Genomic DNA, 25,291 nt, shown 5'->3' on the forward strand with positions numbered 1-25,291 from the left:
AATACATTCAAAGTTTAAATATGGGAGAAAGTGACATTGTTTTAATAATTTTATTTCTCACTTCATTCAATTTTGTAAACAAATCTAACCAACAAAATGGAAAAAAAAATTATCTATTCATAAAAGTCACCAATAGCCTTTCCTCTTGAGGTTATGAACATAAATGATGTACACCATTTAAGTAGAAATTTTGTCTTAAATATTCATACTTGAAATTTAGTATGTGCATGACACTAATAAGGATTACCATAAGTATTTCAATATTTTATCTTTATATGTAACATATTTTTTATAAAATATTATTACTCAATTAATATTTGAGTAAGACTATCAAAAATAGGTAATTTTACCAAAAAAATGTACTTGATTGTTATCATGAATGATGGTTATATATACTTCAGTAGAATAAGTTAATTTAAATATATGAATAACATCACCTATGGTGAAAAATATTTCATTTCATTAAGTTTCTACCTTATCTTTGTGGAATTGTAGTCTTCTCCTTTTTTATGCCGCATACATATCATATAGTTGTTGTCTAATGAAAATATCTAGTATCTTACAAAAGTTGTATCATGATATAAAATATTTAAATTTTTCAATAATAAAAATTAATAGATGAATAAAATTTAAAGTATAATATATAGAATCATTAATTTGATTAATGATCATTTATGATCAATCACTATTTTCTTATTTATTTTTATATACCTAGTAAGGAGCGTATCTTGTAATATTTTCTTCTTTTCTTCTTTGTTTCAGATGAAGAGGAAGAACACAACAAAAGACTTCTTGAAGCTGGGAATGAGCCGCTTCAGCAACCTACTTCTTCTTCTAAAGAAGAGCTTCTGGAGAAACTTGATAATTTAGAGCATCTTTTGTCAATGGTGAAGCAAGTTCCCCCTGCATCAGCACAAGATGCTTTCCGGCCTGCAATGGAGGCTCTAGTTGCAGATGGACTTCTACGACATCCTGACATAGATGTGAAGGTGTCAGTTGCATCTTGCATTAGTGAGATCATGAGAATTACCGCTCCAGATCAACCATATGATGATAGCAGACTTATTGACTTTTTTGAGCTTGCAGTGTTGGCATTTGGTAAATTGTCTTGCTTGGATGGTCACTGTTATTCAAAGGTTGTCTCTATTATTGAAGATCTTGCAAAGTACCGAACGTGTGTGTTGATGTGGAATCTCGAGTTAGATGTGTTGATTATTCAGATGTTTCAACATTTTCTGAATAGTATAAGGCTGGACCACCTTGATCAAATATTCATGGACATCGAGGAAATAATGAACATTATAATAAACGAGAGTGAAGAAATTCTAATGCAGCTTCTGAACATCCTCATAAGTAGTGTTAAGAAGGAAAACCAAAATGTTTTAGAAGGGATGGGAATAAATACTGAAATATCGAACCGAACCGAATTTTTTTGATATTTTGGTTTTGGTATTTTGGTTTTCAATTCGGTTTTCAGTATATATTTTCGTATTTTTGATATTTCGGTTCGATTTTCAGTATGTGGGTTTTGTAGTTTTTGGTATTCTGGTTTAATCGAAATATATTATATTATAATATATATTAATATTAAATAATAAACAAAATTAGGTCAGTTCTTAATAATTTGAGTCAAATTTCAATTTTCTCTTTTCAGTTTTCAATTTTTTCAAACTTCTCCCACTTCTTAGCGCCGCACGTCACTTTTCCTACGACACTTTCCACTTCCCACTTCCCGATGCCGATGACCAGCAACATTAAGGCAGCAACTGGCCAACCGCCACGATCAGAAGCACCTGACCAACGACCAGCAGCAGCACCCGACCGGCAACCAGCAGCAACACCCGACCGGCGACTAGCAGCAATATTTTGATTATTTTTTGTTTTCATCGAACCGAACTAACAAAAATCAACGACCAGCAACAACATTCGACCGGCGACCAACAACAATATTTTGATTATTTTTTGTTTTTATTGAACCGAACTAACAAAAACCGAACAGAAATAACATAAACCGAACCGAATTATTTCAGTTCGGTACACTTGTTACAAGAATCGAAAAAAAAAAAATCAAACCGAATTACCGAATGCCCAGCTATATGTTTTACCTCGGTTCTATGTGCTAGGAAAGAGAGTTCTTCAAGAAAGTTCTGTCAAACTTCATCCATATCTTCCAAAAACAGTGAGGTCCCTCAGCATTTCCATTAACAACTACTCGGAAGTTGTTGAATTGATTTGGATTGAGGCACTTGAAAGTAAAACTACGGTGGAAAATACTCCCGAAGAGCTTGCACCACATATTGCACCTGACATAGTTGTTCCGTTCTTAGATCAAGCACCTATTTTACTAGGGAAAGATGATCCCAAGCATAAAGACAATGATGTCATTCTAGAGACGGATACAATTTTAAAGGAATCAGAACATAGAGATGCAATGAAGCAGCAAAAAAGTACCGATTCAAGGACCACCTCGCAATATGAAAATGTAAATGCAGCAGCCAAAAAAGTAGTAGATCCAGAAGCTACACAAACTTCAAAGAAAAGAGGTTGGAAGCCTAATTTTTTGAACAAACCAGAGGAAGGATACGATCATGCTTGGGTAGGTGGAGAAAGGAGGTCAAAATCCCGTATTCTCTTAAAGGGTTGTGAAAAGATACTAAAAAGAGAAGTAGTTGTTCACTTAAATGTGCAATCTCCAAAGGATTGTATAGTGAGGAGAAGACTCCAATAATGACTTGTATAAAGAGACACCAAAAGGAGAAAAATGAAAAATCAATTTCAGCAAGAGATGCACCAGGAGCTATAACCAAGAAGAAAGTCTCACAACCTACATTGGTTGCTTCAGAAGAATTTGCTATTGTGGAGGCATTAGAAGAGAAACATGAAAAAAACGACAAGAAAAATATACCAGCCAGATATCGTGATAAAAGACGGAGGTTATCCGTTGATAAATCATGAGCTGAGGCATTGGGCTTTGTCTTCTCAATAACCAAAGAAAGCAACTTTGCGAAAACCTCTAAGGATCAATGGGAAAGGAAGAATTCACCATCACAAGAAAAGTCATTAGGTTTCGTCTCAAACACCAAAGAAAGAACCTCCCCCAAAACCTCTAAAGAACAACATAAAAAGAAGAACTTGCCATCACAAGAAAAGGCATTAGGTTTTGTCTCAAACGCCAAAGAAAGAACCTCCCCCAAAACCTCTAAAGAACAGCGTAAAAGGAAGAACTTGTCATCACAAGAAGAGGCATTGGGTTCTGTCTCAATCATCAAGCAAAGCAACTTCCCCAAAAGCTCTAAAGAAAAACATAAAAGGAAGAACCCGCCATCACAAGAAGAGGATTTTGCAGATAAGGTTGTCAGAGAACATGGCAAGGAGCTCGTTGGCTGCAGAGTAAGGGTTTGGTGGCCACTTGATCAAATGTTCTATGAAGGACTTGTCACTGATTTTGACCATTCAAAGAAGAAGCACACAGTGATTTATGGAGATGGAGATCAAGAAATGCTTAATTTTACAAAGGAACGCTGGGAACTAGTTGACAATGCATCAAATCCTATACACGATATTGCTCCTGGTCCTAGTGATTTGTCTGACATGTGCCTTGGTTGCATTATTGATTCATAGAGCCATACAAGGAAAACAATAAGATTTTGAATGTTGAAAAGCAAGAAGAACGCATGCAGCAAAACAAAGTTATATAGTGGGAAAGTAACTGATGATCCGATGACTCCAAAAATGACCATGCAGCATAATTCAACTCCTTTTGGAGTGCACCAAAATAAAGGGATCGAGGTTGAAGGTTCAGAATCTAGAGTAGACGAAAATCCAAGGAGTTTAACAACAATTATAAAGGTGTCGCCTGAAGATGGTGATGTGTCTAATGAGCTGGTGGATGTGTGTGGATATAAAGTAAAAGTGAGCAGTGCTCCTATACTTGCTACCATTTTTGCCAAGTATGGTGACATTACAGTCAACTGTCAATGTAAATCATTGGCTGCCAGAGCTTCCCTGCTTGATGTTATTAGTGATGTTATCAGGCGCCTGAAAACCGGTGATGTTGGTATTTCTTCCATTAAAGCTATGAGATATGTAGTCTCTGTGGATGCCAAGCTTGATGTAGCTTGGCTGCAACAGTATTTGGATGAGATCACTGAAGAAGAGGATATGGAGAAAAAGTCTTCCTTACTAATGGCGTTAAGAGAGACTACCAAGCTCGTCTCTAAAGCAACTAAAAAGGATTTGGTAGAAAGGAACAAGGACGTCTTAGCAGCAGAGAAACGACTCAAAAAGGCTAAAAGGCGCTTGCGAGAGGTGAAGACACATTATTTTGGACCGCACTCAAAATTTTACACCCTTTTAAAATTTAAATATTATTATTTTAGTAGGTATACATATTTCAAATAAATGAATAAAAAGATGTGAAAATTATAACAAATTATATGCTTTCTTTACATTTAGATTTTTAATAAAAGAAGTTTGTGCATTTAATGTATTTATTAGTTATTACTCCCTCTGTCCCAATTTATGTGACTTACTTTCCTTTTTAATCAGTCCCAAAAAGAATGACACATTTCTATATTTAGTAACAATTTGACTATAAAATTTCTATTTTACCATTAATAAAATGATTTACAGCCACACAAATTTATATCATTCATTTTGGATCACAAGTTTTAAAAGTCTTCCTTTCTTTCTTAAACTCCGTGCCGAGTCAAAGTACCTCACATAAAATGGGACGGAGGGAGTAGTATTTATTTTAATTAATATTTAAACTTTTACCTAGTCTAAAGAATAAAATTATATGTTATGAAAAAGAAGAAAAAAAGAGTCCTAAAAAAATCAAATTACTTCACTCTTAATCCTAATTACCCTCAAATTCCACTAACTTATTCCTCCTATAAATCTTCTCCCCGTTTATTTTCTCTTTTTTTTTATTATTTCTTTTCTTTTCTTTTCTATTTTTCTGCTCCTAAAAATTATCAACCAAATACCCTTAAAATATTTTATACTCCCCATCCACACATTTTTTTTTTAAAAAAAAATTCTACTCCTCAAAACTCTGAACCAAATAGCCATAAAATCTTCAACTAAATTATATTCCCCACTTCCTCACATTCCTTTTTATTAGCACCAGACTCACACCAAAAAGATTATAAAAAGCAACGTACAGTAGAAAACAATAGAATAGAGGCAGAGAGAAAAAAGTCAGAGCAAGAGTAAAAAAATTAATTCAATTGAGCAGGAAGTTGGGATTGAGATTTTTGTTTACAGCGGCTAGTTTGCATACCTTTGAAGGTTCGTTTTTTTATTAGTTTTTATTGGTATGTTATGTTTATATAAGTTTAGTTTATTGAGTCATTAATCAATCAAGACGAAGTAGTGATTGCTATTGTTATTATATGGTCATTTATATATTTAATCTCCGATTAAAATAATGTGTTGATTTCTTTATTCTTATCTAATTTTGAATTCACTTATTTATTTAGCCATTAATTTATGTTATTATCATTAATTTTTTATTTATTTTCATGATTATGATTATAATTTGTTAATAGAAGTCGGAATGACGCATCTTGGGTTGTAAATATTTTTTTCTAGGGATTTGGACTAATTTTGACAGTGATTAAAAAAGAGAACGTTGTGTTTATGATAAACCATAAGTTATTCAAGAATATTCTATTATAAACATTTTTATATAATTGATGGCATATGAATTACTTTCTGAGACATATGTTAACTTTAATTATTTTTTTACTGAAAGTCTGATTCCAATGAATAAATAATTTATTGAGGGAAACAAATGGGGTGTCGCATATTTAATACGAATAGATATTAAATCGTATTTTATTTTCGTGTTAATTGGTGTTTAATACTTAATGGTGTCAGAATCAAATTATTCGCGTAATTCAATAGATGAACTTCTTTATGATTGAGAGAATATGCTATAATATTTGTCTTTGTTAAAATTGGGCCTTCAACTTTTGATTAAAAAAATGCTACTTAGAAACTAATGTAGTTCTGTTCTGACAGTCATAGATTATCTTTGGCTTAAACCTAAAACTTATAGCTTTTAAATTGATTACTGCATCTTTGACCAATAAATATAAATTTAAGTATACATTTTTTTATTTTTTTTTAAAAACACCAATAAATAACAATAAGGTTTCAGTAAAGAATGTGATTTCACATCTTTTTGAGACACTTAAAAAAGGGGTTGGATGCAGTGATGCACCTTAACCAAATGATTATAATCATGTTAATTTTGATTTAATGTAAATTGAAATTTTAGACTAAAAATATTAAGGTGACATGATTAAGAGAAGAAAGCAGTTATGCTTCTAAGTAATTGTATGTCAAAATCGAGAATGCAGTTATGCATCTGATTTAATGATTATTAAAATTCAACAATAAAAAATATGAGAAAACCATTGCCTATAACACAATATATCCAAATAATAATAATAATTTAAGTCAAGTATAAGTTAATAAAATCAATCGTGCTAAAACCATGAGACTCGAGGGATGCCTAATACCTTCCCCTCGGTCAACAGAATTCCTTACCTGAACTTTTATTTTCACAGACTAAATAAAGAGTCATTTCCTTTTGATTAGGGATTAAAAAGAAAAGGTGACTTGAAACACCATAACTCGATTCCAAGTGACGACTCTAAAAACAATAAAAATAATCTCTTAATCAATACCGTCACTTAAATTGGAAAAATCCTATTCACAGTATGCGAAAAGGGGTGTGACAAGAGGCCTAAAGACGAGCATGAGAGGTGCAAAGGTCTGTCAAATCATTTGTAATGCTGGGTGAAAAAGTTCAACAACATCAAGGAGGCGAAGGATCAAGAACAATATTGGCTGAGTAGGTTGAGTGAGCTTTTATAGCCCGCAACTGTTTTATCGCTCTACTAATTTTTCTAAACACTAAGACGGTTATCTTGACATGACTTGTTTATATCAAGACATTTTAAAATTTGTGAATGTTCATCATGAAGCTGGCAAAATTGCTCATGATTGAATTTTTTTTTTGTACATGATGGTAAATTTAACTCTTTTTGTAAACATTAAAAAAAATTAAAAAAATTATATGGAACAATACATAGCCAATGAAGAAGGAAGACGAAAATATATGTTCATGCTATATTCACTCTATTGTTCTATTTGATTTAAATCTCTTCCCACCAACACTTTACTTTCTCCGTTAATTTACATACATATCTATTAAAAAATAATTATTATCATGGCTATGTTATCATATTATAAGTAAAAGTGAAAATCTATTTTTGAAATAGTAAATTTAACATCAAAACTAATAATTCAATGACTACGTTGATAACCATTATTTTAGCAAAATTAGGAAGAAACTCCTTCATTTGAGGGAAAAGAATAAAAAATAAAAAAAAATAAAGAAGAAATATCTTACCCAAATCATATGCCTTTTTTCATATATGTTTAATATTATTGTCTCTCCCATAACTTTTCGTCACTGTTAACTCATGAAAATGGTAAGAAAAAATATGTGTGAATTGATGAATGTTTTGCTACAATTTTTTCACCAACTCTTTCTTATGAGGTACCTCGAATTTCATTGAATTTCGAACTTGATCAATTTTTGCAAATAACACTTGAGATTTTTTAAGATGAAGAAGAACAGAGAACTTAAAGAAATTGCAGTTTAAAAGTGTGAGGAAACCCCTCTATTTATAGCTACTAAATATGTCACGACCCGAGCCTACACCCTGGACGTGGCCGGCACTCGAAGACCATTGCTGGTCCCCAAGCGAACCATCATCCTGGCTGACTACAAGCGGAAAACTGATTCAAGCATACAAAGCTTAAAAACTGAAATAAAAGTTCATAAAACTTAAATACAAACTTTAAGTCCAAAGAAAACTCTGTATAATAAACTATATACTACTCGCCATAAAAAGGCAACTTTAGTCTTTAAAACATTTAATAAAATAAATGATACAAACTTCTCAACTATACTGATTATCTATGAAGCCTCTAACTGATAAAGATGGAAGTCGGGACAAGACCCATGACATCCTAACAACTGATATAACTGAAAGGTAAATGAAATCCTCCGAAAGCAAGGAGGCTCACCATAGCTAACTCGAACTCTCGGATGAATCAACGAAGCTCCTGTTGATGACCCTGAATACATGTGTCTGCATCATGAGAAGATGCAGGCCAAATGGCTCAGTACGTGAAATGTACGAGCATGTAAGAGGAATTCTAAAACATAAACATAAGCTTGAAACTTGATAGAAATGAAACATACTTACCTCTTCTCAAACTTACTCAACTCAAGGAATACTCAAGGGTACTCAAAACTACTCAAACTTGCTCAACTCAGAAGTACTCAAGGATAAGATACTCAACTCCGAGATTAGATACTCAACTCAAGGATATGATATTTGACTCAAAGATATGATATTCGACTCTGGATACTCAACTTTGAATACTCAACTAAATACGACTGAACTTATTTCAATATAAAGCAATTTAAAGCAAGTGCAATATAAAGAAACAAACTGTTTAAAAACATGCTGTCAAATCTGTGTGTATGCAAGGATACAACATAACTCTGAAATGTATATAAAAATACAATAAACTGATGTATATAAAAATACAATAACTTCTGTGGGAGTTTCTCTAACCGACAACCATCACATAAGAGCTATAGTGATGATACAGCGATCTACCTCACGCTGCCAGCGCATCCTATACCCGGCCAAAGGTATAGGACCTGAACTACTAATGGATCCACTAGTCTATGTGAAAATGATTCATCTAAAAAGTATGACCCTTTTCTACCCATGATGGCTACATGGTTTATGGGGGCTGTGAGTTGTCTGAACTCTCCCCCATATCGGTGCTCAATACTACTCCCAAAAATATACTAGCTCTTATGTTTTAAAAAAACATACTTCTTTCTGCTGATTTGAGATAATTGCTCAAAAACTTAGCTCAAAGGCTATCTTGGAAATATTAGTTTCCCTACTTGCTTCATGTAGAAAGCTATTACTCTTTTCTGAAAACTAGCCCGAATGCCCTTTGGAAATCTCAGTTTCCGTTCTTATTTAAATGTGAAAACATTTATAAACTCTTTGGGAATACTTAGTCCCCATATACTTTTGAAGAAAAGGACTTCAAACTTTATTCTTTACTCTTTACTGAACTCAAAACTTATGTCTTAAAACAAAGTTAAAACGTTTGTAAAAGACTTCTTTAAAATATGGTTCATACCGAATTATGGACATGAACTACTCAATGCAAGGTTTTCAATAACCATAGATAAAACTCAAATACTTGGAACTCAAGAACTTCAATGATACTACTAATTTCAAGAATGCTCAACTCAGAGGATTCGTGCGGAATTATAAGCATGAACGACTCAACTCAAGGACTCAAAGATACTTATCTTCTCAAGACTGCTCAACTTATAAGATTCATGCGGAATTATGGGCATGAACAATTCAACTCAAAGACTTTATGGGTAACATGTAATAGTCCCATGCTTAGAAATATAATCTCAAAGGGGATTAGGAACTCAATACTCAAGACTTAGAACTTGAAGATACTACTCCTCTCAAAGATACTCAACTTCTGGAGTTCATGCGGAATTTATGGGCATGAACGACTTGACTTGTAGGTCTACATAACATTATGAAACTCATGTATGTGACTCTTCTCATTCTCTGACTTACTTCCTCAAAACTTAGTTCAAATCGATAGTTGATCTCAAAGGATTCACAATTGAACTCAAAGGCTTCCTTGAACTCTACTCTTAACTCTCTCTTGAATTTGAATTATGAATTCAAGAGTTATGATTCATGATATGAAGGATCTCAATAACAATATAGCTATTCGATAATTAGGAATAGAACTTTTAAAAGAAACATGAATTCAAGAACTCAAAATCAACTTATCTCAAGAATACTCAAATCTAGGGAAAGTATCCTAGATTACTCTTTTACTGATCTGAAAGTAGATGTAGGGTGTGAGGACGAACTAGTCCAACACTATGATAGTCTTACATACCTAGAAGAACAAGATTCTTGAAGAATCTTGAAGAAACTTTAAGAATCTTGAAGAAGAACTTGATTAGAAGCCTTGAAACCCTAGCTTGAAGGTAAACAATCAAGAAGACCTTTCTTGAGATTTTCGAGTTAGTTTCTTAAAATCTCTATAGCCAAAAATTATGATCTTCATGAGTGAAGATGAAAATCTGATTGTTTTGAGCTTTTTATTAGTCAAGAAATTCGTTGATGGTTTTCTTGGAGGTAAAAAGACAAAAACCGATTATTTTCAATATTTTCCCGTCGGCTAATTCGTAACAGCACTGTATAGGTTACTAAAATAGTCATAACTTTTTACTCAGTTATTGGATTGACGGGAAAGTGGTGGGGTTGGAAAGTAGATTCAATTACCTTTAATTGGATAGGTTATGGCTCACGTAACTCTTAATATTCTAAGAGATATGGTCGTTTAAAGTTGACCTAAGCAGAATCTTACTTCAAAACTTAATAAACTTCAAGAACACTTATCAAGAACTCATCAAGAACTTAAATCCATAAATTTCAAGAACGAAATTACGCTGAATAAATCATGATTGGCGTGTGGGTGAAAGAACCCAACACTATGGAAGCTTACATACCTCTTAGGGATTAACCCATGGCGAAAATCTGCAACAAAACGCAAGACTCTCGACGAACGCTTTGATCCTCTCCTCTTTTCTCCTCTTTTCTCTTCTTGTTTTCTCTTCTTGAACTCTCAACTAAAACCCTAGGCGTAAACTAGGATTATAAAACTGAACCTAATCATATTAGACCTCTAAAATATTACTAAAAACGAATCAAATCTGTTTGGATAAGGAAAAGACCAAAATACCCCTCTAAAACCCGGTTTTTGACTTTCCTTAACTGGACAGCCTAACTTCAAAAGGCCATATCTCACTCATCCGACCTCGAAACTTAGCAAACTCAGCGGCGTTGGAAAGATAATTCAAATATCTTCCCTAAAATATATGGTATTACACCTAAATCATCCTGAGCTATGAGTTATGGTCATTTGAAGTCGACCCAAAACTCATACTTAGCTTAACTTGCAAAATTTCAGAATTTGCTATTTCCAATTTAATTCTTTTTGGAACTCAAGGTGCTACATCTAATGACCTTAACACTTAAGAAATTTTTAATTCCTTGCAAAAATCTCACTCACTACAAAGAAAGGTTCGGGTCTTAGTTCGAAAATTTTCTGGGGTGTTACAAAATAGTATTATGAATAGGTGTTAATTGTGTCTTATTCGAAAAGTCACAACCTTTCGAAAAAGTCACTGCTTATCGAAAAAGTCACACAAACCTTTAAAAAAGGCACAACTCATCAGAAAAGACACAACCCTTTAGAGAATTCACAGCCCTTTCGAAAAAATCACATCTCATTGAAAAAGTCACAATCCTTTGAAAAAGTCACAACTCATTGAAAAGTCACAATCCTTTAATTTGAAAAGGTTTCTATTTTCAATATAATAAAATTAATTAAATTAATAAATAAAATAAATTGAGTATTTTTAATTGAGGGTGTTATAGTAATTCAATATTCAAGTTTGGATAGATAGATAGATATATAAGAATTGACAAGATTATAAACCATAGATGAATAACTAGTATTAGGTCCTCATGATGTCACACGTGACAAAGATGACATTTATTTCTGCACTTTGTTACCTAAAGCACCTTATAAAGATACACAAATTGATTATTTTGCTATTCTATGATAGTAGCATCATTTCCATTGGAGTTTCCAATAAATGTAACACCATCACTACATTGAAGTGTTGTAATCTTATACTTCTGGTGACTAAAATTTTGAAAATATTAATTCTCAAGGTACCATATAGTTTATAGCATCTGACCATATTATGTCCTTGTCTTTTACAATACGTGCAATTTTAATCTGTCATCCATTTATCAAAATTTCATGAAGTTTCCTATTCTATCAAAACAGAAATTTTCAACTAAGGCCTAGTGGAAATAAAGGAAGCTACTTAATCGAAAAAAATAAGATCTAGCCTACATTTTTTGTTATTTCTATTCTGAATTACAAGAAAATATGCTTGAGTAATTGAAGGTAATCATTGCACTATTTATACGAGTTCTGATTCAGACAATCTCACTAAAAATCATACCAAACGCTTTGCTTGCGCATATTTTAGATTGTGTGTTGATAGACGATATTTAAACGAGTTTCTATTCAGACAATCTTACTAAAAATAATGTCAAACGCTAATCTTGCTCGTATTTTAGATTGTGTCATACATCTACCATCATAGTCATACATGATGTCTAAACGAGTTCTGATTCAGATAATCTCACTAGAAATCATGTCAAGTGCTAATCTTGTTCATATTTTAGATTGTGTGTCGTACATTCACAATCATAAGTAAAAGCTTATTTCATAAGTCATTCGTCGTATGTGAATGCAACACGCTCTTATCTTTCTATTTGCTTGATGAATTAAGAAGTCATTATAGGACCATAACGTTTCACCTTATCGACGTTTAAACAAAGATGATACAATATACCGCATTGCTTGATCTTCTCAATAAATCTATTAGTCCTTTGCAAACAATATCTTTTACTTAGATTTGAACCATTTATGTAAGATTTAATAGCATATATTGATTTAATTTCGTTAGTTTTAAGTGTATGAACTCAAAAGGAGCAAAAGATAGAGAATACATCTATTCAAACATGTTTTAGGGGTATCTTTTAGCTTTTAGAAAGTGTTGAAAGTAGCTTTAGCTACTTTGAGATAGAATTTCTTTCCATATTAGGGGATTGCACCATAAATTTTGAGTATTCTTTCCTTTCCTCATTATTATAGAGATGTTCATCTTCTTGGTTTACATTATTTTTACCGTCACCGATGAGCATTTTACTAAATATATTTGTCTCATATTACTTGATCACGTACTAAATCTGGATTGAATTATTTATTTTTTTCATTTTAACCCTACAATTAATATGACCTTTGGAAGTTTAAACAAATTTTGAAGATCTAAGAATTTCTTTTTTTAAGAGGCAATTTAATATGAATAAAGGGCAAATAGTAAAATTGATCAATCTATTAATGATTCGTTAATCACCATATAAAATAGAAAATGTTTATCTAATATGGGACAAAGGGTGTATATTTTAAATATGGGTAGCTAAAGTTATAGTTGGAGGGTTATAGACTTTTATGGTGTTAATATTATTAGGTATTTGATTATCTTGCTAATTTGTGTTTGCATTTTGATAATCTACTTGTTTGCATGCTTTATTGTTAACTTTAGTGATTGTGGACACTAGATTAAGTCATCTAGTATCTAGTTTCTCACTTGGGAATGTGAAAATTGGATTGAGTAATTAAAAAATAGCATGAATTAGATTAACTAATTAAGGAATTAATTAGGCTTGATTAATAAAATCAAATTAAGAAAAGGGAAATTATATTCTTACTTGGGTCATTAACAATTACTAGTTTTTAAAGCATTCTTTTAAGAACTAATTGATATATGCTCATTAGAATTGTAAACTTCTAATTCCTTAACTCAAATTAGGCAAGATGGGAAAATTCAATACCTAAACACATCACATGATCAAAGGTACAACCCTAGGTTTCCATTAATTGATAGCAACCCTTCATTTTAATCGTGTTCTTAGTGTTTGATAAATTGACATAGTTAGAAATTGCTTGTTAATACAAAACACAATATTTTCCATGTGAAGTTAGTCTTTGAGTAGAGTTTTGCACATCACTAACACTCACTCTCGTCCTATTCTTTGTAGGATTCGACTTCTGCTCCATTATTGAAATGTTATATTAGGTAACTATTTTATTGTTACATAAAAATTATCGTGGACGATATCACCTATATTTGAATTAAAATTGATATATTGATGCTAGTTCTTTCCTTCTAAAGCATTGTCTGTCTCGTTCAAAAGTTCTAATCCTTAACTTTTCGAGGAATCTTTAATTAATAATAATGAGTAATCTCAATAAATATTAGTCTTTGATTTCTTTCCAAAATGGATGATTACTCATAGAGAGTGTTTGAGTTTGTTTCGAGAATTCAATAGCATATTATTCTTCTCTTTGATTAACATGCATAAAGAGCGCACACACACACTCATACATAAGGATAATATCAGTTTGAAGAATATTGATTGTAGTTTAATTTTATGAACAATCTTTTAAGGGATTAGACTTTTTTTTCTTGTAATGCAAATAACAAAAGATATGATTTGTGATATGATCATTGTAACTTATCTCATTATAATATATTGAGTAGTGAGGACTAATGCAACATTATTTTATAATTCTCATATACATAATTTAATCATAGTGTTTTATTATGGTGTTGAATCCTATATTTTTATAAAATGAGTTCCAACTTTTTTGTTCAAAAATTTCTTTATTGATACTAAACTACTTGCTAAATCAAAATCTTGTTTCATAAAATTCTGTGTCAATTATACACCTTTTTTTTTACTTTATACCCAATATATTGTAATGTTCATGAGCTTTAGCCTATGTAAATAAAAATGGCAAATGAAATGTGATAGTTTATTTACTATCAATGTGAAAGGACATGATAAAAAATAATGAAATTTTGTTTTGCTCTATTGGATATATTATGTAGCAATGGACCGTGTTTTTGTTGGCTGAGTGACACTCTTTTCCTTTTGATTCACTTAGGACAATAACACTAGTAGACACAAGAAGGGAGTAAGAAAAACTTTTTATTCATAATGGAACAAAAGATATTAGTACTTTATTTTTTCTATATCGCTAGTGCAAACACAATAATTTCTGATCATGATGAGGAATCGATATGAATTTTGATGTCGATATGTCGATGATATTAAACAGTAGTATATTACTAAGAAGTTATTAGATTTATCATGAATTTGGTCAGAGTGGGATTGTTTGAATCCTATAAAAAAAAGAACTTTTTGTATGCCTCATGTTTAGGCATAATTTATACTAACCCAATCCACCCATTCTTTATTGCTGGCCTTATTTCTCTACTAGACCGGAGATTACTCGTGCGCGTACGGATTCAATACATATTAAGTATTACTGTCACAAATATTGGTAGCTAGTTATATATATACACACGTTACATTAGTCCTTGCATTGTGTATATGCATTTATATAATGCTATTTACATATTTGTACATAAACTAAATAGGTGGTGGTGTCAGTCATATTGTTGCAACGATGTAATTGACAAAATATATATAGTTGAGAAGAGGAGTGTTTTAAGTTATGAATGTAGAGTACTATAGCAAGAATAAAGTATGATATGTTATCACGTACCTTGTTAAAGCATCGGGTGTCATGCATATTCTTGTTCAACTTTGAAGAAAGTTGAGCACACTCGAGAATAATAATCACAACGACACAATCCAATTAGGTCATCTGAAAGTCATATACTTTAATAATAGATAGAGTGATCGATCTGCTTTCCACACCACACTTCTAATGACATAAAATGATATGTCAGTATCAATATGAAATTCCTTGTTCCAATCAAGAAATTGAAGGATTGAGGCTAGCGAAAAACACCAACTAGCATGCTTAAAGGTTTTAATTATGTTTCAATTTTAAATTATTAAACATTTATTCTACAATGATTTCCTTATAGGATTGAATGCTTCGAAAAGTTTTTTTTTATGTGTTTATAATATTTAGCACTCATCTCAAAAAGAATATTCTAAGCTTGCTCTCTTAACACGATATTAGAATGAAAGAGCTTTCATTCAACAATTATTGGAGATACATAACTTCTTAGACATTTCATGATTAACTTTGTATCTAAAGATGAGATCAATCCTGAGAGAGAAAAAAAAAGAGATTCACAACCTAAAAATATATGCAAGTACAAAATACCTATGCAAATGCGTCAACCTAATTACTTAACTAATTAACTAAAATCAAACACGCAACATGTGTAACCACATCTATTAAAATAAATACCATTTTGAATCTACGTCCACCAATTTGTACAACACTCAACTAAGTTGCTCCATTTTCAACATTATTACATTATGAATGTTTCATCGTTGTGCTTAATTTCGATTGTTATTTTACCAACAAGTTCGAACATAATATATATATATTTTTTTTAAACAATGCTTTTTTTAAAAATATATAAGTTCTAAACTATTTTTCCAAAAAAAAAAAAAAAAAAAAATTAGTACTATTTTGGCAACTTAATTAATGAGGTTTGGCATATAGAAGAACAAATCCTCTTTCTTCTTTCTGTCTGTCTGTCCTCCATTGTGTAGCCCCAATTTTCTGCAACTAGGGTTTCTGCTTCTCCTCAGCATTTCCATTTCTCTGCTTGCGATCTTCATCTCTGTGAAGATTTCACAACTGGGTCAGTCGAAATTCTTGAAAAGAACAAATAAAAAGCAAAAAAATTGAATCTTTTCTTGTTTCTTGATTCTTGATGGCAAAGACTAAACCAGGGAAAAAGGACCTTGATTCTTACTCTATCAAGGGTACCAACAAAGTCGTACGAGGTAATAAAACCCCCTCGATTTTATCTTTATGTTTTCTGATGCTTTGTTGTGTGTACGTTTGAGGCAAATGTTTCATCTTTTTTGTGCCCTAGAAGTTTCTGTTTTCGGGGTTTTCTAGAAAGTATCGCCTTTTCAAAGTATTAGTAGATTGCCCCCTTTGTTTAACTGTAAAAAGAGTTTAAGATGTTTAACAACTTATGTATCAGTTTGATAGATAAAAACATATAACATAAGAGTTAAACTTTGTACTGATCCCTTGTATTCGAACGATTCAAGGCAAGGATTCGAGTGCAGTTTAATGGCTCTCTAAGGAAATGAATAGTCCACAACAACAAAAACAACTCTTACCTCAATCCCAAGCTAGTAATCTATATGAATCCTCGTTAATCATGTTGCTCCATTTTATACCTATGGAAAAAAGGAAATGGAACACAAAGTGGAAAACTCATTTTATGGTGAGGGTATCTCTTTTTCATTGTATTTGTGGATTGACCCCTTTGTTCAAGTGGAAAAGGAGTTTAAGATGTTAACAAAGGATTAAACTTTGTAATGATCCCTTATATTTGAACAATTCAAGACAAGGATTATTACAGTGGTATTCAACTCAAGTGCAGTTTAATGGCTCTCTAAGGAAATGAGTTAGTTCACAACCACAAAAACAAATCCTCCTTGCTAATCATGTTGTTCCATTTTAGACCCATAGCAATAAGGAAATGAAACACAAAGTGGACAACTTGGAAACTGAACTAAATTGACATCGACATTGACATGGCAAATCACTCTGCAGTTGTAATGAACTCCAGCAGTGATTTGGATTTAAGCTTCAGCAGCAGCAGAAGAAGAAACCATTGGGAAGAGATTGATAGAGAAGGAGGAGGAAGTAGATAATGCGGAGAGATTCGAGAGAAACATAGAAGAGTGTAATAGTTTTCTTTCCTGATTGATACTTCACACCCCTACCTGATGTTCTTTATGTTTGTATTGTTAACAAAGGGATTAGCTAATCTAAGTCGTTGCTGATCACACGGCTCTTGACAGAACCATGTGCCCTCTTCATTAGATCATTAAAATTGAATAGATAAATGAATTTGAACTCTTAATTTTGCCATTTTTCATGGAAAAAAAAATTGAATTCTAAAAAAGTTGTGGAATTCTCTACAGAACAATTTATCAGTGTAAAGCATCTTGGAATGTCTCAAAATAGAAAGAATGTTGTATAAATTTGAATTTAGGAGTAACTTATGTAATGAATTCCTGTATAGTTGATTCTATTTTGTCTTCATAACTTATTCAATTTTGCTTTTAGTTTGCTCTATTTCCCTGGCAATATTGTGGACATATGGTTGTCTTGACAAAACATTAAAATTTCTGTTATTGCTCCTTTCTCAGTTGGTGATTGTGTATTGATGAGACCATCCGATTCGGATAAGCCCCCATATGTGGCAAAAGTAGATAGAATTGAGGCAGACCATCGCAACAATGTGAAGGTCCGAGTTCAGTGGTACTACCGCCCCGAGGAGTCAGTTGGTGGACGCAGACAGTTCCATGGGGCAAAAGAGCTGTTCTTGTCTGATCACTATGATTTTCAGAGTGCACACACAATTGAAGGGAAGTGCATAGTGCACTCCTTCAAGAACTACACAAAGCTAGAGAATGTGGGCCCTGAGGATTACTTTTGTAGGTTCGACTACAAAGCTGCCACAGGAGGGTTCACTCCTGACCGTGTTGCTGTGTGAGCTCTTCATAGCTCCACTGTGAAATTTGATAATTTATTTTCTTGGTGTAACATTAAGAGTTTCGCCTGTAGTATTCGCTAACATGCTGAATGATTTGATTTTGAAGGTATTGCAAGTGTGAAATGCCCTATAACCCGGACGATCTCATGGTACAATGTGAAGGGTGTAAAGACTGGTATGCATGTTACTGAATACTTTCCTTTACATATTAGCATATCTCTATTCTTGTTTGCATGGAAACCAACAAGTAAGCTTGCATTTTGTGCTCGAAAATTTAGGTTAAAAAGTAAATTGAGAGAAGGATGTGTATAGAAGTTTTTCTAACTTCATATAATAAACAGTAGCAAAGACAGTTAAATGGCCACATGACCAACATCCAAGGACACAAAACATGAAAATGCAGCGAAGAGATTGCCATATCCCCCTTCCTCTTTTTGTTATCTCCAGATGCACAATTGTCATTTCTGAGATATGTTTTTGGAGTTATCACATCATTGTTGTCCACTATCCACATTATGTTGCTCTAACAGCTAGCGAAGATCTGCTCTGCATCTATGTTTTCAGCCTATTTTTTTTATGTATTTAAATTGTGTTGCACAAATAAAGAAACTATTGTTGTAAATTTGCTAAATTCTTCAAATTCCTGCCTGAAGTTCTAATAAATACTCTGACAAGAACTGGAACCTCTTTATGGGTTGAATTTGAAGGCAAGATACTTCTAGTTTTGTTTATACTGAGAGAATGGGTCTAATAGACGAATATATTGCCAATTGTCTGAGAATGATTGGTCTATCAGGTTGAACTGGATCTATAGATGACTAAGTTCCTTTAAGGGCATTCATGAGAGAGAAATGATGAATATGGTCAATCATCTGAGTGAGTTGGGTATGAGGTTGAATAACAAAATAGGAAAAAGTTTGAGACAAGAAAGGATAATCTAAATAAGCTTCTCAGAAAACAATTAATCTTGTTAAGTTGGGAAATATATACTCCCTCTATTGGCTTTTACTTGTCCACTATGACTAAAATACATATTGAAACTTTTACTTGTCACTTTTAGTATATCAAGAGAAAAATACTCTTCCATGTTTTACCTTCTACATTGATTACTTTTTCCCAAAATCAGTTTTCAAGACCTAAGATTAAACATCAATTAATATGGGTATTGTGGTAAAATACTCATGTTAGTCATAGTTTCTTAAGGGGTCTGCAAAGTCCAATCTGGACAAGTAAAAGTGAACGAAGGGAATAATTAAAAAGGATGTGTAAATTTTCCATATTTGGCTGAGCTCATAGGAACTTAAGAGGGAAGAGAAGTCCACATTACTGTGGAGTGGAGGTGTGAAAATTCTTTCGGCTGTAATTGCCTCTACTTGTGTTGAGTGGAATTCTTGTTGTGTTGTTCAACATCATGGATATGAGGGAGGCCTGAGTTGGTCATTAAGCTCTATTAAACTTAATCTAATTGTCTGTGTTATGTTTGTTAGGTAACTATATTTTTAAGAACTTCTTCAAAGGTATTCATTTTTGTAAGATGGTCTTATATTTTTTATGCAATTTTACTGCAGGTTCCATCCTATTTGTATGGGTATGACCATTGAAGAAGCAAAGAAATTAGACCCTTTCTTGTGTTCTGACTGTTCATCGGAAGATGATGCTAAACGACCTTTGAACTCTTTCCATGTTGAGCCAAAGGTAAGAATCTGTTGCATACACTTGATAGCCTGAGATGTTCCAGTATTACTGTTAGGCATTTTCTCTCAAGTCAACAAATCAGTTAATGTCCTTATTTATCAAAATCAGATTTAGCTAATGGCCTTTATCTGTTTGCGATAGAGATGTGATGGTAATAGTTGCTTTCTTATATTGTGTTCTTATATGTAGCTGGTTGTTAGGAGCTTTTATTTACGTCGAAAGAGAGTGATGGGCTCGGTAGGAAGTGGAGGATTGCATGTTTAGTCACATGATTTGTGATAGTATGTTAGTCTCCTTCACCCTAAAGGAAGGAGAAGGCTAGGACTGAGCAAAGGATCTGCTTAGGTGATGATACCTAATGTATGAGACTAATGATCGAAATCAATGACTAATGACCATCTTAGTTGATAATTAGTCATTGGATTGCTTGCATTTTGATAGTTTGTCTCGTTACCCTAGTTGAAAGGAATTCTGCAGTTTTATCATGTATGGATAAGAAGGAAAATGAATGTAAGGAATAAGGGTGTTCATGGTTTGGTTTGGTATAGTTTTTATCTAAACCAAAACCAAATCAACTATGTGGATTTACTTTAATGTATACCTAATAGTCAGTTATTTTTTGTTTTGGTTTTGCTGGTTTTTAGACTCTTTTTTTATACGAAATTTATTTTGTTCAATCTACCAGAGGGAAGGAACCAATTTCTTATATGCAGGTATATGTTTAACAAGAATCAAATAAATTGATTGACTTATTATCCCTTGGAAGATTTATATTGATAATTGATAAATTTCACTATGAGATAAACAATTATTCACTTTCATAAATCAAAAAACAACCTTACATCAATATATCTTATTGAACTTAGCTAACCTTAATGATTAAAACAACAAATAAATTGCTCCTAAATAACTTTAATAATGAAGAATACAAAACTTAAGCAAGTACCATGGATATGTTTATAAAACTTTTTGAGGCTAAAACTATACAAATTGTCTCTATAAAAAATAAATACTTGTGTGTATATATATAGAGTTGGCGTGGTTAAGCTTTTTTCTTAGATACCAAATGTTGTTTTTTCAAATTGAAAAACCAAACCAAGTCAAGAATATGTTGATATTTTATGTGTGTTTGATTTGATATTTTGTTTGGTTTAGTCTTTTGGTTTTCTCGAACACCCCTTTTGAAGAAGATGTTGGACGGAACGAATCAAACTAACATCTTCTCCCATGTTTGCTTTGGGAAGAAGTGTGTTCATAGACTTGGAAAAAGCAAATGATAAAGTGTCACAGAATTTTCTATGGAGATGTTTGGAGGCTAGAGTTGTCCATGTAACCTGCACTAGGTGTTTTAGGACATATATGATGGTGCTAAGACCCGAGTCAAAATCAGGGAAGGTGACAACTTGGAACATTTCCCAATTGTGATGGGGTTGCACATGGATGAAAGGAAGGAACAGAATGGGGCAGTGAAGTGAAGGCTCGTGAAGTAGACAACAAGCACAAACAAGAACTTCTCAGCTCCCTAACCTGTCTCTAGGGATCCACTCTAAGCTTGTTTTTATTTGTATTGGCAATGGACGTACTAACGCGACACATTCAAGGAGAAGTGTCATGGTGCATGTTATTTGCTGATGATATAGTCCTGATTGACGAGATGCTAGGTGGTGTTAACATGAGGCCACAAGTTTAGAGACAAATTCTGGAGTCAAAGGATTTCAAGTCGAAAAAGTTCGATGACGTGTCTTATGAAGCGGACGTGGATGTGAAGCTTGACACATCGATCATCCCTAAGAGAGAAAAATTCAAGTACTTGGGATCAGTAATCAAGGTAATAGGGAGATTGAGGAGGATGCTACTAATTGTGTTGAGGTGGGATGGATGAAGTGGAGCTTAGCATCGTGATAAGAATGTGCCACCTAAACTAGAAGTTAGTTCTACATAGTGGTGGTTAGACCAACTATGTTATATGGTGCAGAGTCTTGGCTAGTCAAGAACTCTCATGAACAGATGATGTGAGTGAAGAAGATGAGGATGCTTAGGTGGACGTGTGGGCATACCAAGACAGAAAAAGTTTGAAATGATAATATTAGGGACAAGGTTGAGTGGCTCTCGTGAAGATTAAGATGTAGGAAGTGAGGTTGAGATGGTTTGAGCATGTGAAGAGGAGAGGTGTAGTTGTCCTGGTTAAAAGGTGCGAGAGGTTGTCTGTAACGGGCGTGAGGAGGGATAGAGGAATAAGTATTGGGTGAGGTGATTAGGCAAAATATGACACGACTTGAGCTCACTAAGGACATGAAACCGAGGTTGATAATTAGGGTAGAAGGTTAGTAGGTAGTCGGGCTATTTCGTTTTCTTTCCTGGAGTATTAGTATTATTGTTATTGTTTTCCTTTTTTTGGATTTCTACCACTACTTGTTTCTTTTGTCTCAATATCTTCTGATCTTGTTGTTGGTTTTGCTTGTTGCTACTGCCTTTTTGTCCACTATTCGTTCAGTCAGGAGTTGAGGGTTTATTTGAAACAACCTCTCTATGACTCTACGTTCTCAAAGGTAGGAGTAAGGTTTGCGTACACTCCAACTTTCCCAGACACCTATGGGATTACAATGGTTTGCTGTTGATTCACCTCAAAGTTAAAATCTTTAACAAACATTAACAATACTTCCTCAGTCCCATTTAAGTATCGTAGTTTGACTTATCCAAACTACAAATTGGATAATAATGCATGAGATGAAGTATCGTTTTATGTAAACAAACGGTAAAATGAAGATAATAATAACTCTTTGATGAATCTGAACTTCAATAATAACACTGGATGTGTGTTGTCTTATTGTATAGTGTTGGAAGAAGTTTCTGTCTAGGGAAGTGGATGTATTTCAAAACAATCCAGGAAAATTGATTTGGGACAAGCAGTGTGTAATTGCTTAGTTAGAAGCAGCCCATGATAAGGTGCAGGTATCCCTATTTTTATGGTATCAAGTACCATTGGGTTTCTGTACCAGCGAATTTTTTGTGTACTTGTGCTAGAATCTTTAGTTATTGTGGTGTCATGTGTTACTTTTGATGTGACATTGAACATTTAATGAAAAATTAAGTCAAAAGGAGAGAGAGTTACTGGAAATGGCTGAGGTGTTGTGGGTAGTGGATGAATGGCTGTTGATGGGAAGAAAACAAAGGGGTTGAGTTGGGGAATTTTAGTTGTCATATGATAGACTGGCTCTGATTGAAACCTCTTCCCTGCCTATGGCAAGTGGATGTTGGATAACAGAAATTGATGGAAAATAAGAGGGTCATTGTTTGGTAGTTGGGTTTGTCATGCAGGTTGGCTGTTAGATTGGTTCAGTAATCTGGCTGAACGAAAACAAGTTGTCATATTTATTCAAATGTGTCTTATTTCTGACGTGCTGATGAGTATTCAGACTCGTAATAGGCATGTACATATTTCTGTGTGTTTTGAGGGAGAACTACTTGAAATATAGTCTTTTATGAATCTTAAAATCCAATTTGCCTGTCGCTTGTAAACATTTTAGCTAAGCCGTCTCTGATTCAATGACTAGGTGGAGTTGAAGCGCAGGAAGAGATAGCAACTTGACTCTTCGTGCAGTGGGAGGAGGTACACTTTTTCCTGCTTACTGTCCGAGACGACATATGGAATGGGATTCATGATGCAGAACTGCTTGTACAGCTGAAGTATGGAGTTACTAGCTTTATGGTTTCTGTAATGTCATTATGACTTTTCAGAGCAAGCTCATATTTCTAAAGCATCTTCAAACTCCTTTAGAATTTGTATGAACTAAATGAAACAAGGGCCATTGTAGACCTTTGTAGTATATTTGCCTTGTTAACTTATCAATCCAAGTGCCTTCAGGAAGGTAACCAAATGTTGAAAAGAAAGTTAAGAAACCAAGATGGTCTATCGATAGCGTGTTTGTCCAAACTTCTAAAATTTGCTTATTTTGAAATTGTGTTGTTTCAAAACAGTATTTTTGGTGAATTAGCTTATTTTGAAATTGTGTTGTTTCAAAAAAGTATTTGTGGTGAGAAGCCATCTGTGTTTGGTGAATAAATTTAAAAAGTACTTTGAGTTAGCAATTAGTGTTTGCCTAAACTATTTAAAAGTCTCTTAGTGTATTATTTTTTTCATGAAGTGCTTTTCAAAAACATACTTTTTGGAGAAATTACTTTTCTTAGCTATTGAAAAATATTTCTCATATACTCTAGAAGCATGTATATTCTTCCAAAAGCTTTTTTTAAACGAACACTTAGAAAAAGGCTATTAATTTTTTAAAAAAGTAAATAAACAGCCATTCTATAAAGGAGTTCAGTCTTGATTTCAACATGCATATTTATCAAAAATCAATAATTACAGAGGAAAGGAGAACATAAATCTTAGCCTCCATATCAATGTGAATATTGAAATTATGTAATATGATCCCTTTATACATTAAAAACTGACTTCTAAATCAGCTATACTATCATGTATAACATTTAGGAAGACTAGCCAGTGCAGAAGCCACCAAAAAGGCATGTTTGTCAATTTTCATTGTAGCCAAACATCTTCTTTTTAGTTCTGAATCTGAAATTGGAAATACCATTTTATTCTAACTTCATTGTAGATAGTATACTCTTTTGATTCCTCACCTATATTAGCCAATATATCAGCAGTTAGTCCAATTACCTTCCCTAAGAATGTGCTTGCAGTTGTAATTTCCTATCCAGAGAGCTTGCCAAATTTACTCAATATTAGTCAGCTTTTCAATCGTCCTGTATTGAAGTAGAAGAAAAAGGAAATTAGTGAAATGACATTTAATAGACATAGAAATAATATTATTCACTTGTTGGATAACTACATTTTTCTATTTTCAAATTTGATTGTGCATCTTGTTGGCAAATATTGAAGAATGAAATCATGAACTTCATTGTTGTCCTTGGCAATCCACCATCTCAATTCTCATTGCATTTTGCTTGAGGTGTTCATATTTCACTTTAATGTATGTCACAATTGTCCCCAAAGAAATTTCAAACTTGTCTAGCAATACTTCCACTATCTTCGCTTCATCAAAGTTATCTTCTTGTAGAAACTCGCTTCTTATTTTATTTGAGGTTCGTCCTGAGTACTAGCTAAGACTATAACTTACAAATTACATCTTCAGCCTATTTTTCTGTGAGTTTGACCTTAAGCATCTCTCTATGGTTTTCCTCACTTTTATTCGTATATGTTTTTATCGTATCGCTCATCTGAGCATGACGTTCCATATCCTCCACATAAATACTCCTATC

At 33.0% G+C, this 25,291-nt stretch overlaps 1 protein-coding gene and 1 pseudogene across 5 annotated transcripts in view; both read left to right on the forward strand.

The window, feature by feature from the left end:
- The window catches only part of LOC125816838 (chromatin remodeling protein EBS-like), a 950,056-nt gene extending 926,083 nt beyond the window's left edge, over positions 1-23,973 (forward strand). For 4 of the 5 annotated variants that reach the window (XM_049496501.1, XM_049496488.1, XM_049496495.1 and 1 more), the window contains exons 2-6: positions 16,499-16,583; positions 17,973-18,315; positions 18,426-18,494; positions 19,888-20,014; positions 23,569-23,973. In XM_049496501.1, coding sequence (XP_049352458.1) covers positions 16,511-16,583; positions 17,973-18,315; positions 18,426-18,494; positions 19,888-20,014; positions 23,569-23,595 — 639 coding nt within the window. In that variant the 5' untranslated portion in view covers positions 16,499-16,510 and the 3' untranslated portion in view covers positions 23,596-23,973. Of the gene's footprint in view, positions 1-16,280; positions 16,584-17,972; positions 18,316-18,425; positions 18,495-19,887; positions 20,015-20,203; positions 20,621-23,568 lie in introns of those variants that run through there. The other variant, XM_049496479.1, reaches the window with a different exon arrangement.
- Positions 805-6,915, forward strand: LOC125816786 (sister chromatid cohesion protein PDS5 homolog C-like; annotated as a pseudogene).
- Positions 23,974-25,291: the final 1,318 nt, after the last annotated feature.

The sequence above is a fragment of the Solanum verrucosum genome, unplaced genomic scaffold (genome assembly GCF_900185275.1).
Source record: "Solanum verrucosum unplaced genomic scaffold, falcon-dt-bn FXZP01000084.1, whole genome shotgun sequence".
Lineage (NCBI taxonomy): Eukaryota > Viridiplantae > Streptophyta > Magnoliopsida > Solanales > Solanaceae > Solanum > Solanum verrucosum.